This window comes from Oppia nitens, unplaced genomic scaffold, assembly GCF_028296485.1.
Source record: "Oppia nitens isolate AA-2021 unplaced genomic scaffold, nextdenovo-longstitch-racon4-pilon3 scaffold6_pilon_pilon_pilon, whole genome shotgun sequence".
In the NCBI taxonomy this organism is placed as follows: domain Eukaryota; kingdom Metazoa; phylum Arthropoda; class Arachnida; order Sarcoptiformes; family Oppiidae; genus Oppia; species Oppia nitens.
The window spans coordinates 7,140,463-7,165,053 of NW_026533250.1; the positions used below are offsets into that span (position 1 = coordinate 7,140,463).

Below are 24,591 nucleotides of genomic sequence, written 5' to 3' on the forward strand. Positions count from 1 at the left end.
TAACAGATGCATTATAAGCTTTTGGAACTGATTCCATGTGTTTTAATGCAGCGCGGGACAGAAACTGTATTATCGGGTGCTCGCGACACGCTGGCACACCGTAGTCTCGTTACTGTTTTGGGTGTTTCAGCTCACCGTCTGTTATATTTATGGTGTACAGCACACCACTGTTTATTAAGATGTACAGCTCATCTTGCAAATGTTGTCAGTTTGCAATTTTATCGTCTACCAGAGGATTGGTTTTTTTTTAAAAGAAATGCAAGCAATAAAACTAACAAACAACATCAGATCCTGGTTGGCTCGCCAAAAATGTAGCAATTTCCGTGCGGTGATTCACAAATATAGGTTCAGGGATAATTCTCTGTTAAAGCCGCGCTTACTATCCCCTTCTCCAGCGGTAAAGTTGACACGAAAGCTACACGGATCATCACCTCCAAGATGATGACACCCTCAACGACAGCGATCGCAACGTTTTCACAACGATATTTACTTACAACTATATTTATTTAAAGCTTACTTACCTTTGTTTCTTCTAAGACGTCCCGATCCTGCCGTTCTTTCCGCTGCTTCGTTGTTTGTCGTCTTTTGTTTACTATCTATACTCACTATGTACTCTTATAATACATACCGATATCTTTATATAACTTTATCATACTTAACCGATATCCAACTCTTCAGTCGGATCTACTACTTAGATCAATGTTTCATTTTGATCTACATGTAACGTTTCCATCACATATTAAACCCATATTCGACTATTACAGTCTGAAATTATGTCGCAATCGGTGTTTCCACCGAGAGACAAACCTTAAGGTAACATTACTGTTACCTACTAAATCTATGTCTCAATCGGTGTTTCCACCGAGAGACAAACCTTAAGGTAACATTACTGTTACCTACTAAATCTATGTCTCGATCGGTGTTTCCACCGAGAGACAAACCTTAAGGTAACATTACTGTTACCTACTAAATCTATGTCTCAATCGGTGTTTCCACCGAGAGACAAACCTGAAGGTAACATTACTGTTACCTACTAATCTATGTCTCGATCGGTGTTTCCACCGAGAGACAAACCTTAAGGTAACATTACTGTTACCTACTAAATCTATGTCTCAATCGGTGTTTCCACCGAGAGACAAACCTTAAGGTAACATTACTGTTACCTACTAAATCTATGTCTCGATCGGTGTTTCCACCGAGAGACAAACCTTAAGGTAACATTACTGTTACCTACTAAATCTATGTCTCAATCGGTGTTTCCACCGAGAGACAAACCTTAAGGTAACATTACTGTTACCTACTAAATCTATGTCTCAATCGGTGTTTCCACCGAGAGACAAACCTTAAGGTAACATTACTGTTACCTACTAAATCTATGTCTCAATCAGTGTTTCCACCGAGAGACAAACCTTAAGGTAACATTTCTGTTACCTACTAAATCTATGTCTCGATCGGTGTTTCCACTGAGAGACAAACCTTAAGGTAACATTACTGTTACCTATTAAACCTTAAGTCTCGATCGGTGTTTCCACCGAGAGACTAACCCTTAGGTAACATTACTATTACCTATTAAACCTTAAGTCTCGATCGGTGTTTCCACCGAGAGACTAACCCTTAGGTAACATTACTGTTACCTATTAAACCTTAAGTCTCGATCGGTGTTTCCACCGAGAGACTAACCCTTAGGTAACATTACTATTACCTATTAAACCTTAAGTCTCGATCGGTGTTTCCACCGAGAGACTAACCCTTAGGTAACATTACTGTTACCTGTTAAACCTTAAGTCTCGATCGGTGTTTCCACCGAGAGACTAACCCTTATATTACACCATGACCCGATGTTTCATCGTGATCTATGGCTGATCTACACTCCTGATCGGCTGATCGGCACACCCAGTATGTCTGACCTATGCTCCCATAGATCGACATGTTACATGCTGAATCCACGCTCCCGCAGATCGGCATACCTTAAACTAATACTTACTTATAGTTGAATCCGTGCTGAGTTGCTGATATAGTCCGGTCCTGTTTCCGTTTGATGATGGCTTTATTATTAACACTAATACTTACATTATTAACTCTGTTAATTATACTTACTTAATTAACTTTAACTAACATCGCAAGCTAACACTTTCTTAAGGGACTCAGGGCCGAAGGCCCGAGCCCCTCGAAACACTTACTCTTTAGTTGTGTAAAATCTCTTTATTATCGTGTTATAAAGTAAAAAATACAATTCAAGTATAAAACTTCACGTCTATTCACTTTGACGACTCGATGAGAACTCTCTGAGAGTTAGTAAAACACTAACTCTCTTCACTCTGAAAAAATCATATTCTATGACGTCTTTCAGCGTAATCTCTCTGTTTCCAATCAAATAACTATATTTTTGCTAACTAAACTAAACTTATAATCATTGGATATCAAACCAAAACCCACAGCTACATTGTTAAACCCAAATAACTATGTGTACACCTTATGTACTAAATAAATAATTATTAAAATAAACCTATAACTGCAATACATTATGGAACCTTGAAATCATATAACATCATGTTATACATAATAATCAAATAAATTAAACTGAGAAAATGTGATATCATTAGTAGCCGACATCGGCCGATATAATAAAAAACTCTCTCACAGTTTAACTATTAACCTAATTCACGTGAAATATCACAATATTATAATTAATATTTTTTATTTTAAAAGTGTTATTACTATAAATAAATAAAAAAATACTAATTATAATATTAGTTTTGATTAAAAAAAAACAAATGTTGAAAAAATGTGTTTTTTTGTCTATTCATTGACTACATAATGCATTTACACATTACAATCATATGCATTGTATTAATGCTTAAACTGATATCTGAGACATCTATTAATAAATTTGTTTAAATTATCCAATATTTTGGTTTTGCTTTCACTGAAACAGTTATATTACTAAAAAAAAATTTTTTTTATACATCTATTGATTATATGATTGCATAACAAAATACATATGACTTATACTAAACACTCACTAAAAAAAAATTACGTGTATTTTTCAAAGTAATATAATGTACTGTATTTTAAACAGTATTTAGAAAATGTTTTCATATAAAATATATTTTTTATTTAACTATATTTACTAATTTTATTTTTATAATAAATAAATATAATCAAAAAAAATTTTTTTTTTAATTTATTTTAATAATTTTTACAAAATTTTTATTAATATTTTTTTTGAGTATATATTTTTTATAATTTTTATTAGGATATAAAAAATATTAGAAATTATTATTAGTAGTATTATTATTATTATAAAGGCAATTGGTACTAGTTAATCTATTTTTTAAAAATTTATTATTAATATTATTATTTAACATATTTTTTAATATATAAAAATATAGTTTATTGTTTATATAATAATAAATTTTATGACTATAATAATAAAAAAACAAAAATATTTTAGTATGTGATTTGGGTCTCCCAAACAAATAAAAACAAATAGCATTTTTATTATCAATTTATGTGAATATTTTACCTATCAATAGATATTTATTTATTTTTTTTGTAGGAAATTATACTATAAATTATATACAGAGAGTAGTGATTTGAAAATCTAAAACAATTTTTGTTATTTAATATACTGTAGTGTAATATGTGTTGACATCTATTTGGCTGCAATTGACTTATTGAAACTAATTTATATCTATTATATATTACAGAATATTCTGTAATTTATATATATATATAATCTAAATATTTTTAGTTTAGTTGAATACTTATAGGTATTAATTATATCTAAAAACAATTTAAGTCTAATACTAATAATTGAAAAAAAAATAAATTGATTATTAATAAAATGTTGTTTTGAATGTTTCAAAGTAAATGTATTTAATTAAGTTGTTTAAAGTTATTGATTAATTATGATTTTATTTTTTATTAATAATCAATAAATTTAATTAAATATTAAACAATTTAACAAAATAATATAGTTTTTATTAGTTGTATTTCAAATTAAAATTTTTTTATTTGATTTATATTTTTTATTTTAAATCACTGTTAAACTATAATATAACTATATATTATAACTATAATAAGTTATAACTTACAATATTATTAACAAATTAAAAGCAACTATAGTTACTATTGTGTTATAAAATTGTTGAAAATTATTATTATTATTATTAAAATCAATTTGAATATTAGTAATAATAATATATTGATTTATAATTGTGAAATATTAAATATATTAATATTTATAAGTTATGGTAATAAACATGAATAGCAACAACAACAATAAAAATGTAAATTTAAAAGTTTTTTTATAATTTAATTATTTTAATAAATTTTACTTTTAGGCAATTTAGAAATTAAATTAATAGTTATTTGTTTAAAAAAACAAAAATGACAAATGTTTTAAATAAATATTGTATATAAAAAACAAACAGATTTTTAAAAAAAAATAATTATTTGTATTAAGTTAAACATTTTATATAGAGTTTTGTATATATATTTATAAATAAATATAATAAATAATTTAGTAGTAGTACACTATATTATACACTAATTTTTTTTATTACTAATTTATTAGAAACGCTTATTAACATAAATACAATACTATATACTGTTATAATATTATATACAGTTTAATACAATACATAGTATATTAGCATATTTAACAAAAAAATATATATATAACATAAAAAACCTCAATAATATATTCCCATTAATAAACTAAACTTTAAGATAATATATATATATATTATATAAATATTTTGCATATAACATGTTTAGATTAATTTGCATAACAAATCAATAAATAGATTTCATATTTTCTAATGTTTTATTATTATTATTATTATTATTGTCAAAAAAATCAATTAAACTTAGAAGAGTGAAAAATAAATTATAAACAACTGTCATAAACATATATATATCTGATATATATATATACCGTATATATTCATATATATATATATTTATATCTATAAAACTGACATTAATGTAAATTTTTATTTTTTTAAATTATAATTAAAAAAATTGATTACAAATATACAATTGTATATATATATATATATATTGTTATATGATGTATATGAATTCAATATATATATATATATATATTATATTATATATATATATGTTATATATATGTTATGTTATGTATATACTGTATATATATATACTGTATATATAAAATCATGGACAAAATAGGTGGATCTAGTTTTTTTGTTATGACTTATTCTTTTAGCATACAAAAAAACATTTTAATTACAACTATAATTTTTTTATTGACGTATTGTATATAATGATTTAACTACATTTAGCTTTATTTATTAACGTCATCGGTATGCTAGCACAGGGATCCCCCCTCTCAAAAAACAATCTTATGTAAATATGTAATAATGTCCATGGTCATACCAAATTATAACAATTAAAATGATTTATAATTATAATAATGGTATTATTTCAAACATTATTTTTTTGACCTTGATAATATTAATATATATTTTTTGATATTAAAATTTTTTTTTGAAAATTTTTATAAACTTTAATAGCAAATTAAAATTAAAATAATTATATTTTATGATTGCAGAATAGTAATAATTATTAAATTAATTTTTTTATATATATATTTATATATCACTCTATTAAAATTTAATAAAATAAAATAAAATTACAATTACATATAATTATCGACACACTTATCGAAATTCAGACAATATTTTTATGTAATGTTAATTGATTACTACAATTATATATTAAAAAAAAATTATAATTACTATTATATTAAATTTGAGCAAAAAAAACTATATATTTGATTTGAAAATATTAAATTAATTTTTATGTTATGTTAATTAATTAGTACAGTATATAAATAGGAAGATTTGTTTGAAATCTTCAACCAGTTATTTAAAAAATTATATAATTATTTCTAAAAATTTAAGCTAAGTTTTTTTTTAAAAATTAAAATTTAAAGTTTTTTCATTCAGATTTAAAGTTTGAAATAATAATTAAATTTATATATATATATATAAATGGAGTTTAATCCTAAAAAATATGATAAAACTAATACACCACAAGTTAGCGATGCTATTGAACTAATAGATAGGATCAACAATGAAAACATTGACAGGTATTTTATAATTTGTATTAATAAAACTTGTAATAAAAATTATGTATTTTTATTTTAATATCATATTTCATATATTAATTAATTCATTATATATATTCATATATATTTATATATATACTGTATATACAAATAATCATTGATTATATCATATTTGGGTTAATATTATATTTTTTTATTAAGATTAGTAAATTGTATTACTGTAGAGGTAACCCAAGTCACCAACAAAAAAAAAGTTTTATTAATTATTAATTTTTAATTAATTATTTTTTGAATGATTTTGTTGCTGTTGTTGTTGTTATGTTCAAAGAAAATATGATATAATTTTGGACATTGGATGCGGCACTGGAAATATCACCCAAACATTAACTGATAAACTATTTGTTGGCCACGTCTACGGTTTGGATGTGGACACCAAAATGATTGACTTTGCCCAACAACACAACCGTCGGAAACCCGATATAACATTCATCGTTCAAGAAATTAGCCTGGATTGGGATCAGCTGTCGCCACAGCTTCGGTCGCTTGAATCAAAAGTATCGTTAGTTTTTACAAACTATTGTCTTCATTGGATTATCAATAAAGCAAATTGTGTCAAAAATATTAGTCGATTACTACAGAAATCTGGAAAAATCTATGCAAATATCTATCTAATTACGGATCCATTTCGTACCGATTTAACCACCGATGATGATGATGAACAGCAGCTAGCGATCTATCAAACAAACAAAAAGTTTATGAATATACCGACAAAAGCTGAACAATTGGATGTTTGGATCAATCAATTCAATTCAAATAATTTATCAATTATTTCCTATGATTTTCAAATGAAATCATTTGATTATGAATTGAAAACATTTAAAGAAAGTAAATGATATATTTTTTTTTTGTTTTAATAAAAAATTATTTTATTATTATTATTATTCGCTATTTAATACTTTAATAATTTGTTTTTATTTATCTAATATATATATATATATATATATATATTTATTTGCAGATATGTTACCCTTAAAATTAAGTTTAAAAAAACAATTTATCATCGACTATGATATTGATACACAATTGAAAAATGATAAAATTACTGAACAAATGATGGCCAATATAATTAAAACTAAATATCCAGACAATGATTTATTATTTAAATATAATTACGGATGTTTTCAATTTGTTATTCAAAAATAATAATTATTATTTTTTTAAAAAAAGTGTTTTATGAATTTTTTAGTATTAAATATAAGAATAAATAAATAATTAAATAAAATATTGATTGATTTATACATATGTATTATAGTTTATATGTATTGTTAGTAAAACTATTACACTATTGTGTTAAATAAATTGTTAGTATTATTATTATTATTACTTTATTATTAATTAGTAAAATATTATTATTAAAATTAATATTAAATATATATTAAAATTATGAATCATAATTTCTGTTAGATAATTATAGAAATAAATTGGGAAAATAAAATATTATTTTTAAAAAAATTAATAAAATAAATAATTACTATATTTTATTAGTTAATTAATAAATATATAAAAATATTATTAGTAAATAAATTGTTGGTATAAATACTGTATAGTAATAATAATAAAGTTATAATAAAATAAACAATATTATGTTTTATGTTTTTATATACTATTATTATATTAAACAAAATATTATATACAACAATAATTACAATTGATTATCATTACAATTGTAAAATATTTATTTTAATGAAAATAAAAAAAAATTGTTTTCAATTATCAAATACAATAAAATAAATACTGTCTCAAATGCTTTTGTAGATGTTATTATTATTATTTATTTTTTTTTGACAAATATTTAACAATCATTAAAAGCATTTAATTTTGTTTTCGTTTCGATATATTTAACAAACAAAAAATTAAAAAACATTTGTTATATATATATATATATATTGTACATTAATATCTATCTATCTATATATATATATACACTAAATATCATTAGATATAATTGACACGACATTTGAATACTAGACTAATGATTCTCGTTTAGACTGATTTGTATTACAGAATAAATTATACATAAAAAAATTTTTTTCTTTTATATAAAAAAAATCTATATATTAATATTTATCTATATATATATATATATATGTATAAGTAATTTATGTACCAACATTTAAAGTAGTATATTTATTCATAAATTAAATAATAATATATATATATGTAGAAATATATTAATAATAATAATAATAATAACAATATAATGCATATTTGTTGCATTACACATATACAACACATGCACTACACATTATAATTCATATATTACACATACAAAACATTATTTTTATTTTTGTATTGTTGTTGTTGTTGTTGGTGTACAATATCTTTTAACTATGCAATCAAATATATATATATATATATTATAGATATATTATATAGTATTTTTTAATAATATATTTCATATAAAATAATAATAATAATAATAATATCAGTGTACTATATAAATGAAGAGAGAGAGAGAGAAAGAGAGAGAGAGAGAGAGAGAGAGAGAGAGAGAGAGAGAGAGAGAGAGAGAGAGAATATATATATATAAATATTACTATATATTCTAACGTTTGTTTCAGTCTCTCTCTAAGTTGTTTTTTATACAGACTATACTATATTATACTATACTATAAAAAATTCAATATTAATAATAATTAGTACAATATTATTGTTATCGGAAATGTCGGCAAAACAATAATACGACTAATACTGTAAATACTATATATATATATATATATATATATATATATATATATATATATATATATATACTGTATATTCAGTTTTTTTTGATGAATTTATATCATATAAATACTATGTATATATAAATATAAGTATATAATAATTAATTTTGTTTTGAAGTTATATACTAGTAATGGATAGTAAATGTTTCAGTTTTATACACATCTATTCATAAATTTTAATATTTATATATTTATATATATTAATACTGTTTTTTTAAAAAAATATATATATATATACAGTATATTGTTTATTGAATTAAAGACTATTAACAGTTAAAATGTTATTATTTTATTATTATTATTATTAATAAAAATTTGTTAAACATTTACAACCAACTGAAAAAAATGCAATTTATATAATGATAGTGTTATCTCAACTAATATGAAAATATTATATATTTTATTAAAATTAATTTACTGGTAATACACTAAACAAGTATACATACAGTATATTAAAAAAAAAAGTTTTTATAAAAATTATTATAATTATAATCTACTACTACTACTACTACTACTACTATTACTACTACTATTACTACTACTACTACTACTACTACTACTACTACTACTACTACTTTATGGTCATTTAATTAGTTAACAAAAAAATTTTTTGTGTATTATATTTAAAATATTATATTTAACAAAAAGTTTACTTATTATGCGCTATAATATAAAATGATTATAAATACTAATTATTTTAGAAAAATTATATAATATTTTTGAATACTAATTATCAGTATTATAATAATAATAATAAATTATAATTAAAAAATTTGTGATTTCAATTTGTGTTAAAATTAATAAATAAATGAATAGTAAGACAAACAAAATAAACAAAAAATATTATTATTATTATTATTTTAAATATAAATCAATGAAAATGTAGTGAAAAAGCTGTAAAATAATAATCCAATAAAACATAACAAAACAAAATAAAATACAAAAAACGATTTTTTCATTAAAAAAAATGTTTGCAATATATTAATGCCTTAAATATATAAAGTGTTTATTGTTTTGTTGGTTATTATTATTCAATTGATATTAAACTCTCTCTCTCTCTCGTGTCGTCACATCCTATATGTCTTGTCGGACACGTGTTGTCCAACAACAAGAAGTTGTAGTCCGAAGACATTGCTGAAGAAGAAGAAGAAGTTGTTATCCGAAGATATTACTGAAGGAGAAGAAGAAGTTTTCCTCCGAAGACATCACTGAAGGAGAAGAAGTTGTTGTCGTCCGAAGACATCACTGAAGGAGAAGTTGTTGTTCAAAGACATCACTGAAGAAGAAGTGGACAACAAATAACAAGAAGTTTGTGTCCAAACAAAGTAGTAGTAGTGGTAGTCGTCGTCGTCGGATGTAATTATGTGTTTGCCGTTTGTTAATTGTTGTCCATTATTGCCGAAAAATAAGTTATCGCCGATAATATTGCTACTAATACTACTTATAGTGATAATAATGTGTCCATTAATTTTGGCCGAAGCCACGGCAGCGGCCGGTAGTGATAGTGATGGTGGTGTGACACCAACCTTGTTGTCCGTAATCATCGACAGTACCGACAACGACAACAACAACAAGACATTAAAGACATTGCAGTCGTCGTCATCATCGAGTGAATCACGATTGCCATCATTGGTTGCCATCGATGAAGACAACTTTGAAGAGACTGTGATGTCAAACAACAACAACAAGTCGTCCATTGAAGATGAGGTTGTCGTCGTCGTCGTTGTCGTCGATGACTATGATGTCCGCATACCTCCTCCTCCTCCTCCTCCTCTTCCGCCGGCGGAGACGACAATCAATTCAACAGTAGTTTTATTAAAATCAAAATCTAGTCTTAAGCGCCAATTGGCCGACAAATTAGCTGATAAATGGCTGAATGATAGCGACAGTCACGATATGTCGACCAATTGGTCATTGATTAGTCAACAGATAATTATGTTATTAGTGGTAAAAATTTTGTTACTTTAAAAACTATATATATATATATATATGATTTGAATATATCATATATCACTCCAATTGGTCACTGAATTGGTATTTATCATAATACTTGTGATTTAGCCATCAATCAAATAATCAGATAATGATTTTTTTAAAAAAAAATATTAATTATTAGTAAAAATTTAATATAATATTATAATTATTAGTCAAAAAAAATTTAAGATTAAAATTATTAGTCAAAAAAAAATTTAAGATTAAAAATATTTTGTGTATATGTTTTTAAAACAAACCAACAAAAAAAATTGTAAGTTTATTATATTTATTATTATTATTATTATTATTTAAATTTTCCTAAATTTAATTTAATAGTTTCAATCAATAGTACTATACTTTACTAATACTGTATATTTTATTTTAGATAACAAACATTGTGATTGTATTTGAGAGATATTTGTTTGTTTTTTTTTGTAATTAGCATTTTAGCTTAAAAAATCATTTAATTATATAACGTATATAATATAATATATATATATACCGGTAATATATTAATAAATAAAATTTAAATTAATTTTTTTGAAATTTAACTATTTTTTGTTGTTGTTGTTTATTTTGATCTTTAAAAAAAAATCTAATTATAGTGATGTTATTAGTTACGGGTTATTCAATTCAATAGATAACTACTGTATTGAAATTTTATAAATTAATTTTAAATATAAAATTTTTTCAAACTTGAAAATACATGAATTTTAACAAATATTATATAGTATATATATAGTTTATAATTTATTAAAATATATTACGCATATATTTCAATGTTGAAAACATAATTTTTTTTTAAATAATAGTAATATGATTAATAGCTTTTATGTATAAGTATAAAATCAATTGTTTATTGAAGGGGAAAAATATATATATATATATTTATATAACTGTTTATAATATACATTATTTTTTTTATCATTCAGCTATTTTATATTATCAATAAAAAAAAATTGTTAATATAGATTATTATTTTTTGTTGTTGGATAAAACTAATTTATATTAACAAAATAACAATTATTTAAAAACACAAATTAGTTAATAATACAATATATTTGTTAATAAATATTTAAGATTTTTAAAAAAATAGTTTAAATATATTATTAGGTTTGTGTTAAAAGTATTATATAAACTATTATATATATATATCGAATATATATATATATTAGTATATTATATACGATAAAGTAATATAAGTTATAATTTGTTAAATTGACGGTAATGTTTGAATAATCTTTTTTTTAAATAAAATAAATTATTTATTTAGACTTAACAATATAATTAATTCACCTGTACCTATATTATAATAATTGAATGTGTGTGTGTGTGTGTGTTTTTTTTAAGCCAAAAAATAATTTTGTTATAATCTGAGTAATTATTTTTTTTTTTTAATACTAAATTACTAAATCTAATGTATTTTTTGTGGTATATTTAATAGACATATATATATAATATTATATTGAATATATATATATATAGAGTCTAGAGATATAGATTAAAGTATTAGTGCAAATAAAGTGAGGTATTATTATTAGTAATATTAAGCAACAAAAAAAATTGTGTCCAAAAATAAATATATATTACAATTACTATATATATATTGAGAGTTCAGTCTACTATTTCAAGGACTACTCTACCAACTAACTAATACAACAATCAACTTACGGTATATATACCTATATATATACAGTATATATATGATATAAACGGTGCGCCAAATGTTGCGTAAAAATGTATTGTCAGCTCCTTAATGATGATCATTGATATGACATTTTTTTCAGGGATAACTATCAAAAAAAGTCAATGTGTGTGTGTATATGTATGTGTGTATGTATGTATGTGTGTATGTATGTGTGTATGTATGTGTGTATGTATGTGTGTATGTATGTGTGTATGTGTGTATGTATGTGTGTATGTGTGTATGTGTGTATGTATGTGTGTATGTATGTATGTATGTGTGTATGTATGTGTGTATGTATGTGTGTCTGTGTGTGTGTATGTATGTGTGTGTGTATGTGTGTGTGTATGTGTACGACAATTGACATTAATGTATTGAATAAAAGACATTACTGTTGTTAAGATGAAGATGAATAACCAATTGGTTACAACCAATTCAAATGGTTAATAAAGATTGGTTTTTTATATAAGTTATATATATATATATAACTTATATTATATACAGTTATATACAATTGGATGATTATGTGGTCATTGTTTTGCTCCGAAAAAAAATAAAAAATAAAATAAAAATAAATTGTGAATCAAATTAACGATATAAATGATAACAAAATATTTTTATAAGCATTTAGTAGACGGTTATTGTTGTAATTGTAAATCACCTAAACTTATATGTTATATATATATATATAAATTAATTTAATGAATAGTTTTACTAATTTATTTATTTATCTATTTTATTTAATTTATTATTACTGTATGATATTATATAATATCAATCTTTTTATATATTATCAACACCTATAATGTCATACAGTATTAATACTAACGGTATATTAAAACCAAACAATAAGTTTATTGATAAAATTCAATATTGAGTGGTAATCTTTTAAAAAAAAAATTGGTTAGTTTTTTCTCTATTAATTTCTATTGAATTCAAAAAAAAAATTATTATTGAAAACAGTTTAACCACTTATATAAGTTATGCCACTTAAATGGCAAATAACTAATATATTGTATTTTTGTATTGATTATATTGATTATAAATTTATATAACGATTTTTGTTAGTTTCATAAACTACTACTACTACTACTACTACTACTACTACTACTTTAACTACTATTGTAGTGATTTATTGATTAAATAAAAATGACATAAAAATTTTTAAAAGTCAATTTATTATTTAGGCATTTTGTTTTAAAAATTAAATAAACGGTAATTGAAAAATTATTTAATAATTATTTAGTAAACTAAAAACAATTTATTTTATATCACCAACAACAAAAAAATATTAAACTAATATATCATATATAATAGAAAAAAATAAATATAAATATATATATAATATATATTTAAAAATATATCAAATTTATTTCATATTTCATATTATTATTTTATTTATAAATTAAGATTTTTTTTTAAAAAAAGTTACCACGGTAATTGATAAATCTTTTTTTTCAAAAATTTATTTTTGTTATCAAAATTCAACTGTATTTTCAATAGTGATTAACTGCTGATTAAAATATCACTTTTAGTGACTACAAAAATATTTTTTTTTAATAATTTTTATTACCGTAATATTATGTATTATTATTATTATTATTATTATTAGAAATCTAATTATATTTTACAATTGATTAAATCATTTATTATTATTATTCTAATAAATTAATATTTTTTATTTCCAAAAAATTTCAGATTATTTCATCAAAAAAACATATGTTTATGATTTAGAAATTAATTAATTATAATATAAAATAAAATTCAACCATTTTGCTATCATTAAACACAAATTATATTAAATAAAAAAATACATACAATATCATATATCATATTTTCATATATAATATTTATTTTAAAATATCAAATTTATATTTGATATTTTTTTAAAAAAAAATATTTAATAATTGATTAATTATTATTTAGACAATTTAAAGAATAAGTTTAATTTAAAAATGTTTTAATTATATATTATTTTATATAAAAAATTTTTAGTCATATTTATTGATTTATTGACTTTAATTGATATATGGTTAGAAATTTATTAATTGTATTTTATAATTATAAGTAATACTGATATAATAATTTCCCATTAATCAAGGTTGGAAAAAACAACAAGGTTTTTTTTAATAAAAAAAAATTATATTTTAGCTTTTTATCATATATTTTAGTAAAAATGTATTATATATTCTTCAACGAAAATAACTAATATATATATTATGTCATAGAAATTATATATTAAAAAAAAATTTATAATTTATTTCAAATTTAAGTGTTTAGAAAATTTAGTTAATTTATAATAATTGTTTTTTTTTTAAAAAAAACCTTGATTTTTTGGGGTATTTAAAACAACCTTGACAATCGTTTATATTCTATATATACTATATAATATATAGTATATATATATATATATATCTAAAACTATTATCATAGATTTTTAATATGCAATAAAAATAAATTTACATTAATCAAGTTTTTCTTATAAAAATATATTATAAAAGTTCATTAAATTAAATTTATTTCTACAGTATATATATATATATAAGTTTGAATAAGTTTAAAAAAAATATTTATCTCCGATAAAATTTAGTACAAATTTACAATATTTTACTATTTGTGAGAAACTTTTGTTTAAAACTTTTTAATATTACTAAACAAAAAAATAATAATAATAATAACAAGTTTTTTAAATTTTATCAAAAGTGAAAAAAATGTCAGATATTAATAATAATAATAATAATAATAATAACAAAAATATTGATTTAATAAGGAGTTTACAAGTATTAGATAACTTACATCATTGTCGAGATATTAACGATACGAAAAAGTTTTACTCAAATTGGGCTCAAAATTATGAAAAGGTTTTCATCAATAAAAAAACAAACTTTTTTTTAAAAAAAAAAGTTAACTATCATTTTGATTGATATTATTATTATATAATAGTAAAAATATATCTAATGAAAACTTTTTTTCCCCGATTTATCGATAAAAACATATTCAAATGTATAATTATATGGTATATATGTATAAATATATATTTATTTATTTTTAGGACAGTAAGGGTATGGAGTATAAAGGCCCTGAAATAGTGGTCGACCATTTTCTGGATCTCAACATGGATCGGGAGTCAACACGTATATTGGATATCGGTGCCGGTACCGGTGCTGTTGGCCAACTATTAGCCCGACACGGCTACCATAATGTCGATGGTTTGGATGCATCCGCAACGATGCTGGAACTGGCCAAACAAAAACAATGCTACAATCGGCTAATCAATTCGATAGTGGCCTCGAATGTCCGCTTACCGATCGATAGCCGATCGTATGATGTGGTCATAATGGCCGGTGTTTTCTGTCCCGGACATATCCAAACCGATGACATCAATGAGATCATACGTATTACTAAATCAGGTATTTTTTTGTTGTTAAAAATTAAAAATCATAATCAAAAATAATAAATCATTGATTTTTGTTGTTTGTTTGTTAATAAACTTTTTTAAAAAAAAAAATAAATAACATTATCAATGGTTATACCATTTGATACACCAGTATCGGTGACTATAGATGTGTAACTTGAAGTTAATTTTATTTTAAAAAATTTGTTTATTATTATTATTATTACTCTAACTAAAAAAAATAAAATTAAAAGTGCTATTAGTTAAATTAGTGCTAAAAAAATTGTTTAATTAAATTTTTTCTATACATTTAATTAATTTTTTTTAAAAATAATTAATTTTTCAATTTTGTTTTATTATGTTATGTGTGCACCCATCAAAACAAAAAAGGTGGCATAATTTGCTGGGTTATGGGTACTACATCAATGTATGCTGTCACCGATGAACACTATAGAGACGGCAAATTTGAGCAAAATATTGACAAACTATGCGATCAACAGAAATGGCAGTCGATTATAGGTTATCCCAAACGAGTGGACAACTATCTGCACGGAAAGGACGGTTGGTTTTACGCAATGAAAGTTATATAATTTTTTATAGTCAATCAATCAGTACTATAGCCGATGTGATACACACACACACACACACACACACACACACACATACATACACACACACATACACACACACACACACACACACACACACACATACACACATACACACATACACATACACATACACATACACATACACATACACATACACACATACACACATAATGAATTAATTTTACAGTTAATTTGGATTTTAAAAATAGGATTTACAAAAAATTTATGACAATATATGATGTAATTATAATTTAATTAATTAATAATAAAAAAAATTATTATAAGTTTAGTTTGTAAATTTTTTTTAACTTATTATTATTTATTAATATTAACTATCACTAACTATTAATATTACTACTTATTAATTATAATTATTAATTAATAAAACTAATATATAATATAACTTATATATATCTAATTTAATCTAATCTATATCTAATCAATATTTATATTTTTTTATTTATATCTACTTTTAAAATCATAGATAATTGATTTATTAATATTATATTAATAATTATTAGAAATCTACTTATATTTATTCAATTGATTAAATCTTTCTAGACTTCCTCAGAGTCTAGACTTGACATTATTAGATGCAATAATTTGTTGGACATAATCAAGAACTTCTTGAGCACATCCATAGCTTAGTGTAACACCACTGCCTCCGTGTCCATAGTTGTGGATCACTTGCAATTGATGTGATTGTCCATCACTAATAACTTCACGTTCAAGTCGGACCTCGTGTCGACCCGGTCTCAGACCAACCCATTCGTCAACTATCTGTGCTGTCCTAACACTCGGTATAAGTTGTGAACATCCATCCATAATATCCTTACTATCAATCGGATCAACATTAGTATTCCAATTGTTTAACTGTTTAGTACCACCCAAGACAACCGTATCGCTGTTTGGTATAATATAGTGATTGCCAGCCATAACACAATGTTTGATCCATGGCGCCGATACCCGATACACTTGACCACGTATTGGATGTACTGATTGATCAGCAGTACATTTGCCGGCTTCAACACCCGGACAGTTGATAACAATATCATACTTTCCGATCAATTGTCGTACGCTATCGACTCTTTGTTGGCAAACTTTTCCGCCCTATTAATAGATAATTATTATGATATCGGGAATATAGATATCGGTTATAATGATAACAATTAAATAATTAGTTAATAATATAATAATAATTAGTTAATAATATAATAATAATTAGTTAATAATATAATAATAATTAGTTAATAACATAATAATAATAATTAGTTAATAACATAATAATAATTAGTTAATAACATAATAATAATTAGTTAATAACATAATAATAATTAGTTAATAACATAATAATAATTAGTTAATAACATAATAATAATTAGTTAATAACATAATAATAATTAGTTAATAATATAATAATAATTAGTTAATAACATAATAATAATAATTAGTTAATAACATAATAATAATTAGTTAATAACATAATAATAATTAGTTAATAACATAATAATAATTAGTTAATAGTATAATAATAATTAGTTAATAGTATAATAATAATTAGTTAATAGTATAATAATAATTAGTTAATAACATAATAATATTTAGTTAATAATATAATAATAATTAGTTAATAACATAATAATAATAATTATACTTTAGATTTGAATTGTTGTAACAAATATGGCAATAGTTTACGACATTCGGCATAATATGTGGTCACATAAACACCTTTTGTCCACTGTTTTTGCGGCGAAGAAAATTGTTTCAATTCACTGGAAGTCATCGGCCGTTGACTGATCATAACGTTATCAAAATCTGAATAATTAAATACTTCCCGATCTTCTAGTAGATAATACATGGATAGTAAACCGATACCCAATTTCCCGGAATCTGATGACTGGAAATGTTGTTTCAAATAAGCCATAGTATCGTTGATCCACTTTTTGATACGTTTGCTGTCAGTACTTCCCGGCAAATATGGATATATTAGTCCACCGCTACCGTCGCCGGTAGTATTCGGTGTAAACTTTTCCGATATGATTGTTAGGTCGACATTAGGTATGGATTCAATCAATACTACAGCCGAAGTACAGCCTATAATACCGGCGCCGATGACTGCAATCTTAAGTTTTTTCTCAGACATTATCATTATTATTAGTGAAGTTATTATTATTATTGAAGTTATTATTATTAGTTAAGTTATTATTATTATTGAAGTTATTATTATTGATGTTATTATTATTACAATAATTTTTTGAATTATAATTTTCTTATATAAATTTGTGTTTTCTACTAAATTATTTTCAATTTTATTTATATTAATAATAAACTTGTAAATAATTGATTAGATATAATAATACCTTTATATTAGATTTTGAATGTTTAATGTTTTTTTGATATGATTACTGTTTAATATCATTATTGATTGTTTTATCAATTGAAAAATTTGATTATATATGATTTTATTAATTTATCATCAATTTAGGTAATAAATATATTTAAAATTTTTAGTATCAACTTTATTATGTTATGTGTGCACCCATCAAAAAAAATAGGTGGCATAATTTGCTGGGTTATGGGTACGGACAGCAATGTATGCCGTCACCGATGAACACTATAGAGACGGCAAATTTGAGCAAAATATTGACAAACTATGCGATCAACAGAACTGGCAGTCGATTATAGGTTATCCCAAAACGGGTGGACAACTATCTGCACGGAAAGGACGGTTGGTTTTACGCAATGAAAGTTATATAATTTTTTTATAGTTAATCAATCAGTACTATAGCCGATGTGATACATACACACACACACACACACACACACACACACACACACACACACACACACACACACACACATACACATACACACACATACACACACATACACACACATACAAACACACACACACACACATATATATATATATATATATATAATATAATTTATATATAATGAAATAATTTTACAGTTAATTTTGATTTTAAAAATAGCATTTACAAAAAAAAATTTAGAGATTATTTCATCAAAATATATTATGTAATTATAATTTAATTAATTAATAATAAATTTTTTTTATAAGTTTAGTTTGTAAAATTTTTTTAAACTTAATATTACTTATTTATTAATTAATAAAACTAATATATAATATACATATATATATATATCTAATTTAATCTAATCAATATCTAATCAATATTTATATATCTATTTTTAAAGTCATAGATAATTGATTTATTAATACTATATCTGTATATCTAAATTTATATATCATATTATTAATATTATTATTACCCGTAATTAATTAATTAAAAATCTATTTATATATTTTCAACGATTAAATCTTTCTAGACTTCCTCAGAGTCTAGACTTGACATTATTAGATGAAATAATTTGCTGGACATAATCAAGAACTTCATGAGCACATCCAAAGCTTAGTGTAACCCCACAGCCTCCGTGTCCATAGTTATGGATCACTTGCAATTGATTTGATTGTCCATCACTAATAACTTCTCGTTCAAGTCGGACCTCATGTCTACCCGGTCTCAGACCAACCCATTCGTTAACTACCTGTGCTGTCCTAATACTCGGTATAAGTTGTGAACATCCATCCATAATATCCTTACTATCAATCGGATCAACATTAGTATCCCAATTGTTTAACTGTTTAGTACCACCCAATACAACCGTATCAGTGTTTGGTATAATATAATGATTGCCAGCCATAACACAATGTTTGATCCATGGCGCCGATATCCGATAGACTTGACCACGTATTGGATGTACTGATTGATCAGCACTACATTTGCCGGCTTCAACACCCGGACAGTTGATAACAATATCATACTTTCCGATCAATTGTCGTAAGCTATCGACTCTTTGTTGGCAAACTTTTCCGCCCTATTAATAGATATAGGATATAATGATAACAATTAAATAATTAGTTAATAATATAATTAGTTAATAATATAATTAGTTAATAACATAATAATAATTAGTTAATAATAACATAATAATAATTAGTTAATAACATAATACTAATTAGTTAATAATAACATAATAATAATTAGTTAATAATATAATAATAATTAGTTAATAACATAATAATAATTAGTTAATAATTATACTTTAGATTTGAATTGTTGTAACAAATATGGCAATAGTTTACGACATTCGGCATAATATGTGGTCACATAAACACCTTTTGTCCACTGTTTTTGCGGCGAAGAAAATTGTTTTAATTCACTGGAAGTCATCGGCCGTTGACTGATCATAATGTTATCAAAATCTGAATAATTAAATACTTCCCGATCTTCTAGTAGATAATACATGGATAGTAAACCGATACCCAATTTCCCGGAATCTGATGACTGGAAATGTTGTTTCAAATAAGCCATAGTATCGTTGATCCACTTTTTGATACGTTTGCTATCAGTACTTCCCGGCAAATATGGATATATTAGTCCACCGCTACCGTCGCCGGTAGTATTCGGTGTAAACTTTTCCGATATGATTGTTATCTCGACATTAGGTATGGATTCAATCAATACTGAAGCCGAAGTACAGCCTATAATACCGGCGCCGATGACTGCAATCTTAAGTTTTTTCTCAAACATTATTATTATTAGTTAAGTTATTATTATTATTATTATTATTATTAGTTAAGTTATTATTATTATTATTGAAGTTATTATTATTATTACAATAATTTCTAAAATTATAATTATATTTTTGTTATATAAATTTGTGTTTTCTACTAAATTATTTTCAATTTTATTTATATTAATAATAAACTTGTAAATAATTGATTAGATATACAGTAATAATGCCTTTATATATTAGATTTTGGATTTTTAATGTATTTTTGATATGATTACTGTTTAATATCATCAGTGATTGTTTTATCATTGAAAAAAAATTTTAAATGTTGTGTGGACAAATTATATATAATTTTATTAATTTATCATCAATTTGGGTACTAAATAAATTTAAAATTTTAGTATCAACTTTATTATGTTGTATGTGTGAACCAAAAAAAAAACGTGGCATAATTTGCTGGGTTATGGGTACGGACAGCAATGTATGCCGTCACCGATGAACACTATAGAGACGGAAAATTTGAGCAAAATATTGACAAACTTTGCGATCAACAGAAATGGCAGTCGATTATAGGTTATCCCAAACGGGTGAACAACTATCTGCACGGAAAGGACGGTTGGTTTTACGCAATGAAAGTTATATAATTTTTTTTATAGTTAATCAATCAGTACTATAGCCGATGTGATACATACATACACACACATTCACACATACACACACATACACACACACACACACACACACACACACATATATATATATATAATGAAATAATTTTACAGTTAATTTTGATTTTAAAAATAGCATTTACAAAAAAAAATTTAGAGATTATTTCATCAAAATATATGATGTAATTATAATTTAATTAATTAATAATAATTTTTTTTTATAAGTTTAGTTTGTAAAATTTTTTTAAACTTAATATTACTTATTTATTAATTAATAAAACTAAAATATAATATACATATATATATATATATATATATATCTAATTTAATCTAATCAATATCTAATCAATATTTATATATCTATTTTTAAAGTCATAGATAATTGATTTATTAATACTATATCTGTATATCTAAATTCATATATCATATTATTAATATTATTATTACCCGTAATTAATTAATTAAAAATCTATTTATATATTTTCAACGATTAAATCTTTCTAGACTTCCTCAGAGTCTAGACTTGACATTATTAGATGAAATAATTTGTTGGACATAATCAAGAACTTCATGAGCACATCCAAAGCTTAGTGTAACCCCACAGCCTCCGTGTCCATAGTTATGGATCACTTGCAATTGATTTGATTGTCCATCACTAATAACTTCTCGTTCAAGTCGGACCTCATGTCTACCCGGTCTCAGACCAACCCATTCGTTAACTACCTGTGCTGTCCTAATACTCGGTATAAGTTGTGAACATCCATCCATAATATCCTTACTATCAATCGGATCAACATTAGTATCCCAATTGTTTAACTGTTTAGTACCACCCAATACAACACAATCGCTGTTTGGTACAATATAATGATTGCCAGCCATAACACTATGTTTGATCCATGGCGCCGATATCCGATAGACTTGACCACGTATTGGATGTACTGATTGATCAGCACTACATTTGCCGGCTTCAAGGCCCCGACAGTTGATAACAATATCATACTTTCCGATCAATTGTTGTAAGCTATCGACTCTTTGTTGGCAAACTTTTCCGCCCTATTAATAGATATCGGATATAATGATAACAATTAAATAATTAGTTAATAACATAATAATAATTAGTTAATAACATAATAATAATTAGTTAATAACATAATAATAATTAGTTAATAACATAATAATAATTAGTTAATAACATAATAATAATTAGTTAATAACATAATAATAATTAGTTAATAACATAATAATAATTAGTTAATAACATAATAATAATTAGTTAATAATATAATAATAATTTGTTAATAATTATACTTTAGATTTGAATTGTTGTAACAAATATGGCAATAGTTTACGACATTCGGCATAATATGTGGTCACATAAACACCTTTTGTCCACTTATTTTGCGATTCAGATGAAGAAGAAAATTGTTTCAATTCACTGGAAGTCATCGGCCGTTGACTGATCATAATGTCGTCAAAATCTTGATAATCAAATACTTCCTCATCTTCTAGTAGATAATACATGGATAGCAAACCGATACCAAATTTGCCGGAATCTGGTAACTGGTAATACTTGTTAAGATAAACCAATGAATTGTTGATCCATTTTCTGATACGTTGGCGATCAGTACTACCCGACAAATATGGATATATTAGTCCACCGCTACCATCGCTGGTAGTATTCGGTGTAAACTTTTCCGATATGATTGTTATGTCGACATTAGGTACGGATTCAATCAATACTGAAGCCGAAGTACAGCCTATAATACCGGCGCCGATGACTGCAATCTTAAGTTTTTTCTCAAACATTATTATTATTAGTTAAGTTATTATTATTATTATTATTATTAGTTAAGTTATTATTATTATTATTGAAGTTATTATTATTATTACAATAATTTCTAAAATTATAATTATATTTTTGTTATATAAATTTGTGTTTTCTACTAAATTATTTTCAATTTTATTTATATTAATAATAAACTTGTAAATAATTGATTAGATATACAGTAATAATGCCTTTATATATTAGATTTTGGATTTTTAAAGTATTTTTGATATGATTACTGTTTAATATCATCAGTGATTGTTTTATCATTGAAAAAAAATTTTAAATGTTGATTTTTTTGTGTGGACAAATTATATATAATTTTATTAATTTATCATCAATTTGGGTACTAAATAAATTTAAAATTTTAGTATCAACTTTATTATGTTGTATGTGTGAACCAAAAAAAAACGTGGCATAATTTGCTGGGTTATGGGTACGGACAGCAATGTATGCCGTCACCGATGAACACTATAGAGACGGAAAATTTGAGCAAAATATTGACAAACTTTGCGATCAACAGAACTGGCAGTCGATTATAGGTTATCCCAAACGAGTGGACAACTATCTGCACGGAAAGGACGGTTGGTTTTACGCAATGAAAGTTATATAATTTTTTTATAGTTAATCAATCAGTACTATAGCCGATGTGATACATACATACACACACATACACACATACACACACACACACACACACACACACACACACACACACACACACACACACACACACACACACATATATATATATATATATATATATATATTTATATAATGAAATAATTTTACAGTTAATTTTGATTTAAAAAATAGCATTTACAAAAAAAAATTAGAGATTATTTCATCAAAATATATGATGTTATTATAATTTAATTAATTAATAATAAATTTTTTTTATAAGTTTAGTTTGTAAAATTTTTTTAAACTTAATATTACTTATT

The 24,591-nt window shown here is 23.6% G+C and overlaps 3 protein-coding genes across 3 annotated transcripts; all 3 read right to left on the reverse strand.

Annotated features, from left to right (window-relative positions):
• Positions 1-17,119: 17,119 nt before the first annotated feature.
• LOC128962854 (D-aspartate oxidase-like) lies at positions 17,120-18,696 on the reverse strand. The gene is made up of 2 exons (XM_054309254.1): positions 18,207-18,696; positions 17,120-17,662 (listed from the first exon to the last, which is right to left on the reverse strand). Exons 1-2 carry the CDS (start codon positions 18,693-18,695, stop codon positions 17,120-17,122), a joined length of 1,032 nt encoding a protein of 343 aa, XP_054165229.1. The 5' UTR covers position 18,696.
• Positions 18,697-19,912: 1,216 nt separating this feature from the next.
• LOC128962855 (D-aspartate oxidase-like) lies at positions 19,913-21,171 on the reverse strand. The gene is made up of 2 exons (XM_054309255.1): positions 20,683-21,171; positions 19,913-20,455 (listed from the first exon to the last, which is right to left on the reverse strand). The coding sequence occupies exons 1-2, from the start codon at positions 21,169-21,171 to the stop codon at positions 19,913-19,915; spliced, it is 1,032 nt and encodes a 343-aa protein (XP_054165230.1).
• Positions 21,172-22,332: 1,161 nt separating this feature from the next.
• LOC128962856 (D-amino-acid oxidase-like) lies at positions 22,333-23,628 on the reverse strand. The gene is made up of 2 exons (XM_054309256.1): positions 23,131-23,628; positions 22,333-22,875 (listed from the first exon to the last, which is right to left on the reverse strand). Exons 1-2 carry the CDS (start codon positions 23,626-23,628, stop codon positions 22,333-22,335), a joined length of 1,041 nt encoding a protein of 346 aa, XP_054165231.1.
• Positions 23,629-24,591: the final 963 nt, after the last annotated feature.